Source organism: Myotis lucifugus, unplaced genomic scaffold (assembly GCF_000147115.1).
Source record: "Myotis lucifugus unplaced genomic scaffold, Myoluc2.0 scaffold_60, whole genome shotgun sequence".
NCBI lineage: Eukaryota > Metazoa > Chordata > Mammalia > Chiroptera > Vespertilionidae > Myotis > Myotis lucifugus.
The window spans coordinates 5,828,202-5,845,503 of NW_005871108.1; the positions used below are offsets into that span (position 1 = coordinate 5,828,202).

General features: G+C 43.9%; 1 protein-coding gene across 5 annotated transcripts in view; it reads left to right on the forward strand.

Annotated features, from left to right (window-relative positions):
• The first annotated feature begins 1,308 nt into the window (after positions 1 to 1,308).
• The window catches only part of AAR2 (AAR2 splicing factor homolog), a 20,687-nt gene continuing 4,693 nt past the window's right edge, over positions 1,309 to 17,302 (forward strand). Inside the window, exons 1-4 of one of the 5 annotated variants that reach the window (XM_014456524.2) lie at positions 1,345 to 1,365; positions 1,605 to 1,669; positions 4,119 to 4,925; positions 10,594 to 10,823. In XM_014456524.2, the coding sequence (XP_014312010.1) occupies positions 4,169 to 4,925; positions 10,594 to 10,823 (987 nt within the window). In that variant the 5' untranslated portion in view covers positions 1,345 to 1,365; positions 1,605 to 1,669; positions 4,119 to 4,168. The other 4 variants (XM_023754453.1, XM_006089494.3, XM_006089495.3 and 1 more) reach the window with 4 other exon arrangements.

Genomic DNA, 17,302 nt, shown 5'->3' on the forward strand with positions numbered 1-17,302 from the left:
ATGAGCCCAGCTGCAACAGGAAGCTCTGAGACCAGGGAGCTCTGCACCTGAGACTGGGAATAGGGAGGGTTGAGGAGGGAGCTGAGCTTCTTCATGCAGGAAATGAAACTGACATGACAGGCTGAAATTGATACCCATGACTGTGACTGATAGAGGCCATCTCTGGTTAATCTTGCAGCAGCTCACTGTGATTAACCATGACCACAGGGCCCGATCTAGTCTGCAACCACTAAGAGATGAATTTTGACTGAGACAGATTGGCATGTCCAGTGTCACTGAGAAAATGTGACAGACATGCTAAGGAGCAGCAGCATGGAGACAAGAACAGCCAGTCAGACCTTGGTTTGAATCCTAGCTCTGCCACTCTCTTGCTGTGTATCCTTTCTGAGCCTCAGTTTTTTTTTCTGTAAGTTGGGGATGCTAATACCTGCTTACTAGGGTGATGTAAGGTCTAGAAATCATAAACAAATGGCCTACCCTATGGATTTTGGACTTACCTAGCCAGCCCTCACAATCACATAAGCCAATTCCTTAATACAAGCAATAAATCTCTTAATATATATCTCCTTTTAATTCTGCTTTCATGGTTGGACCTTGACTAGTACAACCACCCAGCACAGTGCTAGGCTTTCAAATCAAATAGAAGCCATTTATTAATACCAACTTGCTGTCATTAATTAAATGCATAATATATGTACGTAGCTGAACCTTTGTGCCTGGCTTTGTGCTAGGTTCCAGGAAAACAGTCGAGAACAAGACAGGCAGGTTCCCACCCTCAGGGACCGGTTACAGCCTGACTGAGGTATTAGATTAGACCTGTTTGGCGGGAGGACACTGGGTGATTATGGCCGGAGAGACCAAGGTGGTGACTACTGCTACTGAGACCAGTTCTCTCTGGGCTGGGAGCTGGGTTTCTGAGGCTCTCTCTTAGGCCTGAGTGTAGTTGGAAGTTAAGACTCGGTGACACTGTCACTCAGGTAGCCGTCGGCTGACCAGGACCACGACTGAGCATCTGACAGTGGCTACTAAGCAGCCATGACCTTGCCCCAGCTTCAGTAACCAGGACTAATTGAGACCAACGGATCTTGGCTGGTAGATGTGTTTCTGGAACGGGATATAAAATGCACAGTTTGACAAAAGTTGTTACCCACGGTTCTGGAGCTAAAACGAGAAACTAAAAGCAAAAGGTATTCTGGGGCGGAACCTGCCGGCGCGGACCGCTTGTCCCGCGACCTAGAGATCTGCCCGGGCGCTTTTTTCCGTGGCGCTTTTTTCCGTGGCGCTTTTTTCCGTAGCTCTTGTCCGGCTCCAGAGCTGACTTCCGGTGCTCTTCCGCGGTGCGTGAGCGGGGCGGCACCGAAGCTGGTGAGTGCGGCCTCCCGGTCTGTTTTAATTCCGCTCCTTTCGTTGTTTGTGTAGCGGGGCCACCCCGTTCCCGGCCTGGGGTCGCGGCGTGCCCTGGACTAGGGCGCCTCGCGGGGGCCTGTGGGCTGGTGGTGGGACCCTGGTCTCTCCAAAGGCCTTTCTCCCGAGAAACCGTCACCAGGGAGAGCTCCCCAGCACTCCCCGGGCCACCGGGTAACTTCGGGCTTTCCTAACTTCAGGACTTGGGGGCCCGAGGCCTTGGCTGCGCCCGACCTGGTTCCGTCCCGCTCCCGGTAACTTCCCGGTAAGGTCTTTCCCCAAAAGGAGCCTTTGTTTCTCAACTGCGAAACGGATACCATGTTTTTATTAAATGAATGTTTATCAAGTGTCTAGAATGTGTTCGAGGTGTAAAGAGACTCAGATCTCGTGGAGGTGACAACCCTCGATTAAACATGGGCAAAATTGCCGACTTGGTAAGTGAAATGAGCGTGTAGCACAAGAGACCCGACCTCCGAGGCTGTACGGAGGAGAGATTACTGGGTTGAATCAGGAAAATTATGTGACAGAGAGGAGGGAAGCGCTTCATAGGCAGAGGATCGGGAAGAGGCAGTGTGCCTGGAGCAGAGCTTGTGTGGGGAGCAGGGTGTGAAACAAGCTGCAGGAGTTGCCGGGGCCCAGACCATGGATTTTGGTTTCCCAAGAACCACATGGGAAACCACCCGGAGGTATTAAAAGTGGGTGTCCACATGCCTAGATCGGCATTTTGCAAAGGTCACTCCAGCTGTGGATGGAGAATGGATTGGAGGGGCCGGCGCTCTGGGTGAGTGTCATGGTCGTTTGGTTAAGGAGGTGGTGAAGAGAAGTGGATGGATGCATTTCCAGGGCATCTTCTCTGTGTCAGGCCACCTGCCAGCTGCGGAAGATACAATGAATAGAATTACAGGCTGATGGAATTAGAGTGAAAGGAATTATCAAGGAGGAGCACACAGATGCCACAAGGGAAAGTGGCTAAATGAGGAGCAATTTTCTAAATGTAATAGCTGTGCATTTAGCAAATATTCATAAAGTACCTTCTGAATTAGGGTTGGGAATAGGAAGATAATGTATAAATTATTTAGAGCCGTGGCTTTCAGGCTTTTTTGGACCGTGACCTACGGTAACAAATACATTTTATGTTGCAACTAAGAGTATGTACACAAACACAAAGCTTCAGAAAGCAGTTATTATCTTCATCACTCCTGATGCACTCTAATTTTTTTATTCTATTCTTTTCGTTAAAAAATAATAATACTGGCTGAGACTCTAAACTGTTTCTTAACCCATAACGAGTTGTGACTTGAAGTCTGAAAAAAAAAAAAGCTGATTTAAAGTGAGGGTCATTTGTAGTGTTTTTGGGTTAAGGCAGTAATATATACCCTTAACGTTTTTGGGAAAGGGTTGGTCTTCCTTTCCTCACTGTTTTATTTTGTTTTGATTGTGTAAAATATATAGAGTAAAAAGAACTAAGCAGGCCACTGATTCTCTCTTTGTGAAATTTTAGCGCCTTGCTCATATGTCTGTCTAGATTGGAAGTGCCTAGAGGGCAGTGGCTGTCTTACTCTAGAGCAGTGGTTCTCAACCTTGGCTGCACATTAGAATCACCTGGGGAATCTTTTTAAAATCCTGATTTCTGGGCCTCATCCTCCAGAAATTCTGTTTCGTTGTTATGGGGTGAGGCCACAACATTAGTAACAAAGAAACAGAATTTCCGGAGGATGAGGCCCAGAAATCAGGATTTTAAAAAGATTCCCAGGTGATTCTAATGTGCAGCCAAGGTTGAGAACCACTACTCTAGAGGTTTTATTTAGTGCCCGGTAAAGATCTTGGCACAGTGAAGGCATACAGTGGTTATTTGTTGAATTAAATAGGTAGGTGTATTGGGACTTGAAGGGTAGATAATTGTTTGGTTTAAATGAATTCATGTTGGAACCATTCTTACAAATACCACAGAGGCAGTGTCTGCCTACAGACGTTTACAGTATGCCCCCATAGGTGGTTCCGGGGTAGGTAAAATAAGTGCTCTGAGCTTTCTCTTCTAAATACTGATCCTAGGCCAGCCATGCCACCTAAGTCCATTCTGGACGAGTGGTCCAGCGTTGCCACTGACTGTGGGCCCTTTGGGAAGTTGTCTCACTCCTTGGTTTTTATGTGTAAAAGGAGAAGAGAATGTTTGAGTTGAAAAGCTCTCCATTTCCCAAATTTGTTGTGAATTTTAGATGCTGAGCACCCACTTTCCACCTCTGTCTGTTTCTGGGCTTTCCCTGAGGCTTATGGGAAACTGGGTGTGTACTTGAGTCAAGCATCTTTCTCAATTCTTCTGGAACTTTCTAGCAATAGGTTTTAGGCAGAGTTACAGTTTAGAGAGGACCATTCAGGCTTCCTTTACTTTCATCCTCCATGGTGAGAGAGAGAGATCCGAGAGCAGATCCTGAGTGGACAGTGGGAAGGACACTGGCCTGGAGGGCAGGGTACCCAGGTTCTAATTTGTGTGACTTTGTTTGTCCTTGTGTGACTTAACATGTTACTTCTCTGGTGTCTTTTCAGCTGTGAAGTGAGTATTCTCTTCTCTCTGAATCTCACGTTTTCATCTGTAAATGGATGTAGGGTTGTGGTGAGGATTAAGGGAGATATTGCTATCAGGGGCATAGAGATTGCTCAGTAAATGAAGCATTCTTCCCCAAGTTCTGACAAACTCTGGTTGCTTTCCTTTTCAGCTGTTCTGAAAATAAGAAGGGTTCTCCTTTGGTCGCCTGTCACTGCAGCCATGGCTGCCATGCAGATGGATCCTGAGCTTGCCAAGAGCCTCTTCTTTGAAGGGGCCACTGTGATCATCCTGAATATGCCCAAGGGGACAGAGTTTGGCATTGACTACAACTCCTGGGAGGTGGGGCCCAAGTTCCGGGGTGTGAAGATGATTCCACCAGGCATCCACTTCCTCCACTACAGCTCTGTGGACAAGGCCAATCCCAGGGATGTAGGCCCTCGAATGGGCTTCTTCCTTTGCGTGCAGCAGCGGGAGCTGACGGTCCTGCGCTGGAACTCAGTCCGGGAAGAGGTAGACCTTTCCCCAGCCCCAGAGGCTGAGGTGGAGGCCATTAGGGCCAACCTCCAGGACCTAGACCAGTTTCTGGGACCTTACCCATATGCCACGCTCAAGAAGTGGATCTCACTCACCAACTTCATCAGCGAGGCCACAATGGAGAGGCTGCAGCCTGAGAGCCGGCAGATCTGTGCCTTCTCAGAGGTGTTGCCTGTGCTCTCCCTGAAGCACACCAAGGACCGGGTGGGGCAGAATCTACCCCGCTGTGGCACCGAGTGCAAAAGCTACCAGGAAGGCCTGGCCCGGCTGCCTGAGATGAAGCCCAAAGCCGGGACAGAGATCCGCTTCTCCGAGCTGCCCACACAGATGTTCCCAGCAGGTGCCACACCAGCAGAGATAACCAGGCACAGCATGGACCTGAGCTATGCCCTGGAGACTGTGCTCAGCAAGCAGTTCCCCAGCAGCCCCCAGGATGTACTCGGTGAGGAGGAACAAGGCTCTTTGGGAGTGGGCCAAGGAGGGGTATTGGATTAGGGAGTATACCCTGGGTTATCTAGTCTAGGGGTTCCTAAAGCTGGCTAGGAAGCAGTCATGCCCAGTACACTCAGTAAAGATTCGGATGTCCAGGCCTTAACCCTGGAGATTGACTCGGGCCCCAGCGATTTGTCTGTCTGTCTGTGTAATAAACACGAACCCTAGGTGAACCTGATGCAGACAGTCCTGTGTTTAGGAACCACTGACATGGCCCAGCCCCTCATTTTACAGATTGAGGTCTATAGAAGCAAAGGATTGCTAAGTGGTCAGAATGAGACCAGAGCCAAGGGCTCCTGGTTCCCAGGCCTCCCTCTTCCCTCCTTAACTTGCTCCTGACTCTCTCAAGGTGTTGGTCTCTCGACTGCTTAGATCAGGACAGTGACTTTTTAAAAACATTATAGTTTTTATTTCCCCCTTATTACAAAAATATATTCATCATAGAAAAAATAACCCACACAATAAAATTCATTCTAGTTTTCACAGCCTAGAAATAACCATTTTTTACATTTTGGTGTATTTACTTCCCGTCTTTTACATATAAATGTATATGTATACCTGTAGATATGGCTATAGATACTTTATTTCAGTCTTTTCTCTCTGTTAATTTCTATGTGTTTTTAGACTTTTTAAGTTCAATTATGTTTGTATGTATATGTGATTTTTTTTTTTTTACAAAAAACAGAATTATGGTATATCATTTTGTTATTTACTTTAATATAAACATTTTTCTATGTCACTGAAATAGTCACTCCTTTTCACTGGCTGCTTAAGTTCCATAGTTATTGAACCAGCCCAATGCAGATGGACCTTTAAGATGTTCATATTTTCCCTATTATAAGTGTTGCCTAGTGAACATCCTTGTGTGTGTTTCTGCATGTGTTTAGGGTTGAAATTGTTGGGTCAGAGCATGTATGTTGCCATAAGAAGGTTGTGTGGCTTCACCACCTATTGGGAGGCTGTTGCCTATTACCTTTGACATGGCAATTCAGCAAAGGCTTCTTCCATCTGGGTAGTTGGAGAATTACATCTTATTTCCATTTATAGTTGACCCTGAACAACACAAGTTTGAACTGCATGGATCCATTTATTTGCAGATTTTTTTCTTCAATAAATACCTGTACTGTTTTTGATCCCAAATTGGAAGTCCCCAGATGCAGAGGGCCTACTATGTGTGTTGATCTATGCATTTTATATGGGGGACTTGAGCATTCACGGATTTTGGTATGGGGGTGGGTGTCCTAACATCAATTTTCTGTGGATACTGAGGGACAACTAAGTTTTTGTGAAGTCAAAAGTTATAAGCAGATTTTTGACTGCACAGAATGTCTGCTCCTCAGCCCCCATGTTGTCAACTGTATTTTTTTTTATTGTGATACTCTTTTTTTTTTTAATTAAACCTTTATTGTTCAGATTATTACAGTTGTTCCTCTTTTTCCCCCCATAGCTCCCCTCCACCCGGTTCTAAACCCCTCCCCCCCCACTGTCCTCATCCATAGGTGCACGATTTTTGTTCAGTCTCTTCCCGCATCCCCCACACCCCTTTCCCCCGCAAGAATAGTCAGTCCACTCCCTTTCTATGCCCCTGATTCTATTATAATCACCAGTTTATTCTGTTCATCAGATTATTTATTCACTTGATTTTTAGATTCACTTGTTGATAGATGTGTATTTGTTGTTCATAATTTGTATCTTTACCTTTTTCTTCTTCTTCCTCTTCTTAAAGGATACCTTTCAGCATTTCATATAATACTGGTTTAGTGGTGATGAACTCCTTTAGCTTTTTCTTATCTGTGAAGCTCTTTATCTGACCTTCAATTCTGAATGATAGCTTTGCTGGATAAAGTAATCTTGGTTGTAGGTTCTTGGTATTCATCACTTTGAATATTTCTTGCCACTCCCTTCTGGCCTGCAAAGTTTCTGTTGAGAAATCAGCTGACAGTTGTATGGGTACTCCCTTGTAGGTAACTGACTGTCTTTCTCTTGCTGCTTTTAAGATTCTCTCTTTGTCTTTTGCTCTTGGCATTTTAATTATGATGTGTCTTGGTGTGGTCCTCTTTGGATTCCTTTTGTTTGGGGTTCTCTGTGCTTCCTGGACTTGTAAGTCTATTTCTTTCACCAGGTAGGGGAAGTTTTCTGTCATTATTTCTTCAAATAGGTTTTCAATGTCTTGCTCTCTCTCTTCTTCTGGCACCCCTATAATTCGGATGTTGGTACACTTGAAGCTGTCCCAGAGGCTCCTTACACTGTCTTCGTATTTTTGGATTCTTTTTTCATTTTGCTTTTCCGGTTAGGTGTTTTTTGCTTCTTTGTATTTCAAGTCTTTGACTTGATTCTTGCGATCCTCTAGTCTGCTGTTGGGAGTCTGTATAATATTCTTTATTTCAGTCAGTGTATGCTTAATTTCTAGTTGGTCCTTTATCACAACCTCGAGGGTCTCACTAGATTTCTTGAGGGTCTCATTAAGTTTATTGGTGGTTTCTAGAAAATTCTTGAAAAACCTTATAAGTGTGGTTTTGAACTCTATATCCAGTAGTTTGCTTTCCTCCATTTCTGTCATTTGTGTCCTGTTTCTTTGTCTCCGCATTTTTTTATGCTTCGCTGTGTCGTTAGAGTGGCTTTCTGTGCTAGGTGTCCTATAGGGCCCAGTGGCTCAGCCTCCCAAATTACCTGAGGTAGACACTCTTGGTGCATCCCCTTGTGGGCTTTGTGCACAGTCTTGTTGTAGTTAAGCCTTGATTGTTGTAGGTATCACTGGGAGGAATTGACCTCCAGGCCAGTTGGCTATGAGAATCAGCTGTGTCTGCAGTGGGAGAACTTCTGTGCTGGAGACACCCCTCCGGGGCAAGACTTGCTTCAGTGGGGCTTTGGTGCTCACTGAGTCTGCCCTCTGAGTGTGTCCTTTATGGATCCGAGGAGCTGCAATCTGGATGGTCCCACTCTGACCACTGGGCACACTGGCTCCTGGATCTCTAAGGAGGTGCTAATCTAGCCTCTGCCTGAGGCTACCCAGCAGGAACCAGCTGTGAAGCAATGCAAGTTCCTGTGGGGCCTTGGGCCAGCTGCAGTTCTTAGGTAATTATCAGATTGCAAAGAGCCAGGCCTTTCATATGCAAAAGCCTCTGTTCTCGGCATGGGCGGGGCGGGGTCCCAGGGGATCAACAGGGTGGAGCGAGCAGTTATGGCTGCTCTCAGTCCTGCCTTCAGAGGCCCTGCTTCTCAGTGTCTCGGCAATCACTGCAAGCACCTCCGAGAGAAAGCTGCCCTCGAGTTCTGACTGATGCCATTCAGTCCAGTTTCTCCCGTATGAGTCTGGGTCCCCAGAGACTCGCCCGGAACTGGAGCTCAGAGCTTGAGACTCCCTCCCGATTGAAAAAGACAACGGTGTCCTCAGCCACCAGCCCTCTTCTGCATGCGCCTCCGTACCTCTGTATTTTACTTCCGCACCGCACCTCCTCTGAGTCTCGGTATGCTTTCCTCTTTCCTTCTAGTTGTAGAATTTCCACTCAGCCAGCCTTCCTGTGGTTCTGGATGATGTCCGTTCCGTCTTTTAGTTGTATTTTTTAAGTGGTTGTGCAAGGCAGCAATTTCAGGTGTTTACCTATGCCGCCATCTTGGTTTCTGATCAACTGTATTTTTCTTCAGTTATAGTGACAGCAAACATTCATCACATCTTTAACAGCTATTTATATATATATACTAGTGGCCCTGCACACGGATTGCCCTGCGCATGAATCCGTGCGCCAGTAGCTTGCTGCCACTTGCCTCAGCTGGCCACCCCACCCACTGCCACTGGTAGCTCTCCACCACACGTAGCTCACTGCCCTGCCCTCCTGTAGCTCTCCACTGCTTGTAGCTCGCTGCCCCGCCCTCCTGCTGTTCAGTTGTTACGTGATGGTGTCCCACACCAATTTGCATATTACCCTATTATAAATATAGATATTTTACAAGTTGCCTAGGTACTTGCATATTTTTTTATTGGAACATCAGTGAAAATTTTGAATATAGGGCCTTTTAAATCATTGGCTCAGCTGATAAGGGACATTTTAATGAATGTGTTTTAATGCACTACATAGTATTTTCATTTAATAAGTAACACTTGAAATTCTGGCTTAAAAATGAACAGAAATCCTGTTTTCTACTTCTAACACATTTCAGTTCTTTAAAGTAATCTTGTGAAAAGGTCTGTTGCAGGGATAACTTTGTATCTGCATGACAGCTCTTTGAAATTATTTCTGATCTCATAATTTTAGACTAGGCCAGAAATGCACGAATTTAAATAAATGCCCTAAATTCAGAGAATAAGCTCATGTTAATTTCACAAGCCAACCAGGAAAAGCCAACTGAAGAAGGATATCATTAACCTCTATCACACAAAGAAATTTTGACTACATATCAGTCAAATGTCCTAGCAGGTAGCTAGCTAGTCACAGGTGTTGAGTGCATCTGTTGTTTTGATGACCCGTATGTAGGTCCACAGAAGCCCTCATTAAATGTGAAGACAGACAGAACATCTCTGATCGGTAACAGTATATTTTGGTAACCAGAGACCCAGTTGCTTGGCCAAGTATAATGGTATCTAGATCAGTGATTACTAACCGGTGGTTTGTGGACCACTGGTGGTCTGTGAGGTCGGAAAGGTTGGCAACTGCTGATCTAGATCATCAGGTCTCTTTGTTTGAGACAGGCATCCGATGGAAATGTTGGAATAATAACTAATATTTATTGAGTGCTGCTTTGAGCCATACATTATTTTAAATGCTTTACATATATTGATTTATTTAATCCTCACCTTTAAATAAGGAAATTGAAGCATAAACAGATTAAGTACTGTAACTTGCCCAGCTGCTAAGTGGTTGAGCTGAGATTTGAACACAGGCAGTTTGGCTCCAGAGCCCATGTTCTTTCCCACCAAGCTGCTCATAGAGATTAAACCACAGAGCACTGATTAAACAATCAACCCTGGAACAAGTCCTCCCAAATTTTCCTCCTCTGGGAGGCTCTAGAACAGTTTCCAGCCAATAGAAAATCTATTTTATCTTTTCATTGTTCACATTCCTAAGGGTTAGATGTGTGACCTTGTGCAAGTCCCTTGACCTCATGTATAAAATAAGGCAAATACCACCTTTCCTTGACCACCTTGAGGAGTTGGCTGAGGATTACATGGTGTAATACAGCATTTCCCTGAACCTGTAGCAGATTATCTGCATCAGAATTAGAGCTACAGATCATCTATCCTCAGCCAGGATCTCTGCGGGTGAGGCTTGGGCTGCTTTATTTTTAGCAAGCTCCTCTAGTAATTCTGATAGGCAGCCAGGTTTGGGATCCACTTGGCATGATATCCCTGAGCACATTTTGCAAAATCTTTAAATGCCAGGCAAATACTAGGTGTACCTCTTCTCTTGCAGTCTGATTTTACAGAAATCCAAATTGATAGCAGTTCAGCAAACTTTTATTAAGGACCGGCTTGTTGCAAGACCCCATGCTGGTCTCCGCAGGAGTGACAAGGAGAAAAGACCCCCCTGGCCCCCCCTTGCTGAGGTCCAGTGGAACTGTCAGGCTTGTAGAGTCAGCAGGTATCTTCTCCCTGAGGATCCTTTCTCCTCTGTGCCTTTCAGGTGAACTTCAGTTTGCCTTTGTGTGCTTCCTGCTGGGGAACGTGTATGAGGCTTTCGAGCACTGGAAGCAGCTCCTGAACCTCCTGTGCCGCTCTGAGGAAGCCATGGTGAAGCACCACACTCTCTACGTCAACCTCATCTCCATCCTGTACCACCAGCTCGGCGAGATCCCCCCCGACTTCTTTGTGGACATTGTCTCCCAGAACAACTTCCTCACCAGCACGTTACAGGTGAGCAGTCTTTTGCATCCTGAGAAGGGTTACCTTTTTGTTTCTTGCTGTTCTTTCGTGACCCAAAGTTTCTTAATTTTGGTTTCCTAATCTTAGGCTGTTTCCTGGTTCTCTCTCCTACTCGATTGAAGCTCCTTGATGCCAGATACCCTTTCTCTGTACCACCCTCTCCCCACTTGCCCCCAGAGTGCCTAGCACTGGAGTACTTGGAATTTGAATCACCTCCACCCCTTTGAGTTACTCAGCTCAAAACAGTTTTTCCTTTTCTCTGTAGCCATAGCTGCAACCCAGTAGGACAGAGTTTGGAAGCTTGTTACTCCCAGGGAAACATCTGCAGCTCTTTAGATCTCATTTCAGCATTAAAGTAACTTCGATTTCCTGTGTCAAACCAAATGTGCCAGTTTCTGCAGAGATTTTCTGAGGGAAAAAGTGAAATTTGCTTTTAAGTTGGCAATTAAATTTTCATTATGAGTGGTAATTAGGGAAGAAGCTTCAAAAAACTCACAATCTTCATCCTGTGTTATTTCCTCCCTTTGCAAACAGATTAGCTTCCTTTATGTTCTTGGGACAGCCTCTGTCACTCACATTTCCTAACTTTCTCAAGTATAGAAGAGGCAGAGCTGCAAACTGTCAGTTTCCATATTTTCTGGTCCATGAACTGCTTTTTCCTCCTTGTATGTGAGACCCCCACAAGACCTGCTCCTTACAAGGTGGCTATTCACTGACCTCCCTCTCACTCCCACACAGGATAAGGGACTGAACATTCATTAAGTGCCTGTTGGGTATCAGGCACCATGTTTATCATACTAGATGGGTTTCCTCATTTGATTTCTCTGGAGTGCTGTAAGGCAGATATGATTATTCCATTTCACAAATGAGAACCCAGACTCAGAAAGGTTAAGTAATTTAGGTAAGTTCACACAGCTGGTAAGTGGCAGAGTCAGGATTTGTACATTTATACTCAGGCCTGCATATTGAATACAATGTAGCCCCCCACCCCCAAAGGATTCTTGATGGATAGTAGTGGAGACACCGTCATGCCTGTTTCTTAGAGACACAGAACACTTTTCTAAAACCAACGTACTGTTGGGAGAGTCCCTGCGAGCAGGCAGCTGACTTGAAACTCTGGCAGCTGGAGGACTTGTGCAGACCATGGGGATGAGTCAGTCAAGCTGATGGCTTGAACCTGGTGTATTCCACTTCAGATGAATTATAAAACTGCCCTTTTATTGGTTCTTAATATAAAAGAGAAATTAAATCCTTTTATCCTTCCTCTGGGGGGAAAATCCCCACCAAAGTTACTGGGTTGTGGGTTATGGAAGAGTAGGAGGCATCAGCCTGCTAACTTGCTTCTGGCAGTGGTTGTGGTCCACAGGAATATGTGCAGCCCTCATGATGTGCGTTAATGCTGTCGCACAAACATAGGAGGGCCACACTGTTGCTGGCTGTTCTAACCATTGTCAGCACAGCCAACAGCTGAGCTCTAATTGCTGAGGCTTTGTTGCTAGCAATGATTTACGAAGCAGAAAGGGCCCAGCTGGATTGCTAGATGCCTCGGTGGGGTATGCAAAGCTGATGGGTGGAAGAATTCTGCCTTTGGACTTTTCACCAAGAAAATTTGATGTCGTTATTTGGAAAAATCCAAAACACGTGCCTTTAAAAAAATAAATCAACGCATGTTTGTGAGCATCCTTCTTTAAATACAACATTCTCCTGAAAGTGTTGCGGAGTAGCCATGGTTCCTGCCCTCAGGAGATTTGTTCATTGATTTAGCAGGTATTTCCTGAGCACCTGACAAGACTAGAAATACAGCTGTGAGCAAGACAGACAGAGTCCCTGACTTTCCACTTATATTTTGGTGGAAAGTAAATAAATGAATTAACCAAATAACTCCAGAAAGCAATGTGTTTTAGAAGGCAGCCCTGCCTGGTAGCATTTCCCTAACCCACACCTTTTGGTCTCATCTAGGCTGCATCAGAGTCTGTCAACTTCCATGCCTACCCTGTCTCCCACTTTGCCACCTGAGTTGCTGCTCTAAAATGCACATCTGATCCTATTTCTCTGCAACTCCTCATTGTCTAGAAAGTTAAAAGCCCAAATATGGGTCACAAGGCCCGATCTGTTCTGACTCCTAACCTGTTCTCTAGCTTCTCCTTCGTCTCCCTGTTCTCCTCAATCAATTCCAGTGACCTGGTCTCCTTGCAAATTCCCAGACATGCTGTCCTGTTTCATGCCTTCTTTTAAAAAAAATTTGCTGTAAAAAACTAACACATAACAAGAGGTCTACCCTCTTAACAGATTTTTAAGTGTATAGAACAGATTGTTAATTATAAGCACAGCAGATCTCTAGAACTTTCCTTCTGGCATGACTGATAAAGACATGGGTATAAAGTGTCATGCCTTCTTAACTGAACCTGACTTTCCCTCTGCCTGGTGTATACTTGTTTATCCTATGAGATGCCCTCAAAACATCCCACTCTATGAAGCCACACCTGATCTCTCTCCTTTCCATACTGTTAGCCTGCTTTGTACTTGTCAATATTATATTGCACAAGCTGTACTTGCTGAAATTTACATATTGTCGGCCTGACTTCCCCACTGAGCCTTGAACTTTCACCCAAAGCCTGTTTTGTTCATCTGGTTATTTTAAACACCTGGTTAAGGCCTAGCACTTACATCTTTGTGTTATTTGTTGTTTTTAGATAAATAGAGTATAATTCCTATGGCAATGTAGATGGCCCTAATGTGATAGATGTAAAGAGTGAATTCTAATCAAAGGGCATTAGGAGAAATTGATTAATTCAGACTGCGGTTGAGATTTGAGGGGACAGAGGATCAGAAATGGCTTTTGCAAAAGGTGTGTATGTGTGTTTGTGGGGGGGTGATGGCATTTGACTATGAGCTTGAAGGATGACTGAGATTTCAACAGGCACAATGTAGAGAAGGATATTATAAAACTTCTTTTTTTAATGGAAAGTTAAGTTGATGCCATCTTGGCAGTGAGAATTCAGTCCCCCCACACAGAGGCACTCACTCACTCACTCACTCACTCGGGGTGTTTGACTGAATGAATCAGCCCATAAAAGCCTTCTTTAGCCAGCCGCCTGCTCTCCCCCCAGGTAGTCAAGTAAGTGGAACTGGCTTTCTTACTTAGGAGCTTAAATGGCTACTACCCATGGAGAGGGGCTGGTGTTTGTGTGTGTGTGAGCACTTAAAGGCAACCATGTAATGGCCTCTGCCATTAGAGGCCCTTTTGAATAAATGTCACTGGTTTTTACAAATCCCATGGATTTAGCTTGAATAAAAATTATTTGTTTTACAAAAATAGATACAGTTTTTTCTTTTATTTAAAGCTACTTGAGTCACCACAATTTGTTGAAAACCAATGAAAAGATAATCTGAATTTAATAGTATATTAGAAAATGAGTTATGTGCAAAATAAGAATTCTTATTGCTGATTGCATAGCATTTAGGCATATAGTCACATAACCTGTTTTTTAAAAATACTTTTAGTCACAGTGGGCCATATATGCTTTCTAGCTTTATTTCTGGTGAGTATTCTAAATGCCAGTGTCCGTCTTTAACTCTTGAGAAAAAATGTTGGCTCTGACAATGATGTCTATAGTATTTTTATCATCATACCATCTATGATAAATTTCACCTACCTACTCCCAAACCTCCTGCCATCAGCTGTCTATTACTTTTTTACACTTACTGTGCATTATCTCATTTAGCCCTCAAAGCAATGCTCAAAATTAAGGCTATACTTCCATTTTATACATGAGGAAGTAAGATCACAAAGGTCACATAATTTTTCCCAAGACGACCAGAGCTAATAGGTGGCAGGGCTGAGCTTTGATTCTAATGCCTGTGGTGAGCTCTCATTAGAGCCCCAGACAAAACATCCCAAATTCTTTAAACTGATCTCAGAATTATTCCCACTGCTTTTCACTTTCCTGGCAATCATTGTGAAGTGATAGTCTTGCTTTTAACACCACTTTCTTCTTCTGCAAGTAGAAATAAAATGTCCTACCTCTGGCTTGTTTTAATCTAAGTTGAAAAACCATTTGGGAATTGAAAAAATTGGAAATTTCATCCTTTTTGTCTAGCCAAAAAAGTAGGATAAGATAGTGACTCAGCTACCTACCTTGGTATTTTAAATTTCTCAGGTGACCTGAATGAACTCTATTTAACTTGGGCCTAAAAGAAGGCTTTTAAATTTCTAACTGAAGTAATTTATGATTTTATAATATACAGACTTAGTGATAAAAGTAGTAATACCTTTTTTATATTTAGAAAAAATACCCAGTGGATGTACTAATAAATGCAGTTGTTTGTGTAATGTTGTTATCCTATCTCAAAATATTTTTTAAATATCCAGTATTAATCTTCCTATATTAAGAGGATTCATTTCTCAGTGATGCTAAAAATGTTTACTTGATTTCACTTTGATAAAATAACCAGATCATTACAAATTAATCTAAAAATAAGAGAATCAAAGTAAATTATTGCTTGAAAACTAGATATTGTCTAAACATCTCTTTTTCTGAATTGTGAGTTTTTAAAATAGCAAGTTTTTAAACTATAGGGATAAAAATAAAAATAGGTCAGTGAATGTCAGAGGCGAGGGGTAAGGGAGGGTTTGATCACCAAGGTCAGCACAAGGGTGTTTGTTAGAGTGGAACTATTCAGTGTACTAATGGTGATGATATATGGTTCTTCAAACTCATAGAACTGGAAAAAGAAAAACTAAGTATATATCAATCTTGATTATATCAAATAGTGGCTGCATGGGTGTATGCATTTGTCAGAACAAATCAAACACTTAAAATGGGTGAATTTAGCCCTAACCGGTTTGGCTCAGTGGATTGAGCATCGGCCTGCAGACTAAAAGGTCCCAGGTTCGATTCTGGCCAAGGGCATGTACCTTGGTTGCAGGCACTTCCCCAGTGTGCAGGAGGCAGCTGATCGATGTTTCTCTCTCATCAATGCTTCTAACTCTCTATCCCTCTCCCTTCCTCTCTGTAAAATATCAATAAAATATGTTTAAAAAAAATGGGTGAATTTAATTGTATGTAAATTATGTCGCAATAATGCTGTTTTTTTTTAAAGTCAATTTTTTTAAAAAGTCAACCAGGCCTGTGCCCTGGATCCTGGAGGCCCGCAGAGGGGACAGTTCCAGAAGCACCTGGCCGCCAAGCCCCTGGGCTCCCCAGGGCAATGGATATATCAAGTCTGCGTCAACACAAAAAGCAGGTCTTGGTAGGGAAAAAGGATTGAGATTTCTTTCCTTGGACTGGATCTTGCTCAATATTTATCACTTACTTGCTCAGCATTTATCACTGTTCTCATCTGTATAATGGGAATAGTCATTTCCTGTCCTTCTACCTCCCAGGTTTGTAGTAAAGATTAGATTGACAAGTTCTTTAAAAAGTTCAAAACACTTTTCAAATTAGAAGCCTTATTTTTCAGACTGAAGGCTTCTATTTACCTGCTTCTGGTTGATTTTACTACCAGGCAGTGTTGGAGAGATGGGTGGGAAGGATGAGTGATGAGTATGGGCCCAGCCTGTTCCAACCTCTCACTGCTGGCCATTGCCAAATGCAGGGCAGTCCTTACATCTCATTAATCTTTCAGTGAATATCCTATGGGCCCTAACTCTGTGCCAGGTGATATGCCATGTGGAACACATGGATAATTCGGACTCATTCCCTACTCATAAGAACACCGTTGCAAGCACTGTGAGAAATGCCAGAATGGCAGCTCAGGCACAGTGCTAAGGGGACGGGTTGGAGCAGTTCATTTCAGCTTGGACTTTTATAAGAGGCATGTCTCAAGTAGGTGGTTTATGAGTTGGTGGCATGCAGGGGCCTAGTAAATAAGCCACCTCCTCCCCAGGATGAGTCCCTAATTCTGTCCAGGACTGTCACATAATTTAAAAAAAAAAAGAGTCATTGCTTTGGAGTTGCTCCTCATCTCTTGGGAGAGTTCAGCTATAAATAGACTGTTACCTAAATAAGATTGAGGATATGATCGCGGTAACTCTGAGCACTGGGGGAGCATAGAGGAGCACCTGTTCCATCCTTGGTCTGGGAAGACACCCTAAAGGAGGTGATATGTGAGCTGAGCCTGAGTTACTAGTAGAAATTAGCTAGATGAAGGAGAAAAAAACAGGTGGGAGGGTGTTATAAGTAGGAGAAAAGCATGTGTGTGTAGAGGCACAGAAGAGGCAGTAGAGCATGTTTGGACCACTGTTCAGTGTGGGTGGAAGGGCTGCAGAGAGAATAGTATAATTTACTAAGTAAGGAGGGGAGCAAGAGGAGGCTTTTGATAATTCAGCTAGCAGGTTCCCCAGGACCTCTGAGGACAGACTCATGGGTGTGTGGGGCCTTTGGAGCTAGTGCTGTTTGAAACAGGCTTCTCTGCTTCCCATACCAGGCCCCTCCCAGAGTTCAGCTGGGCTCCCTATTGAGTGCTCC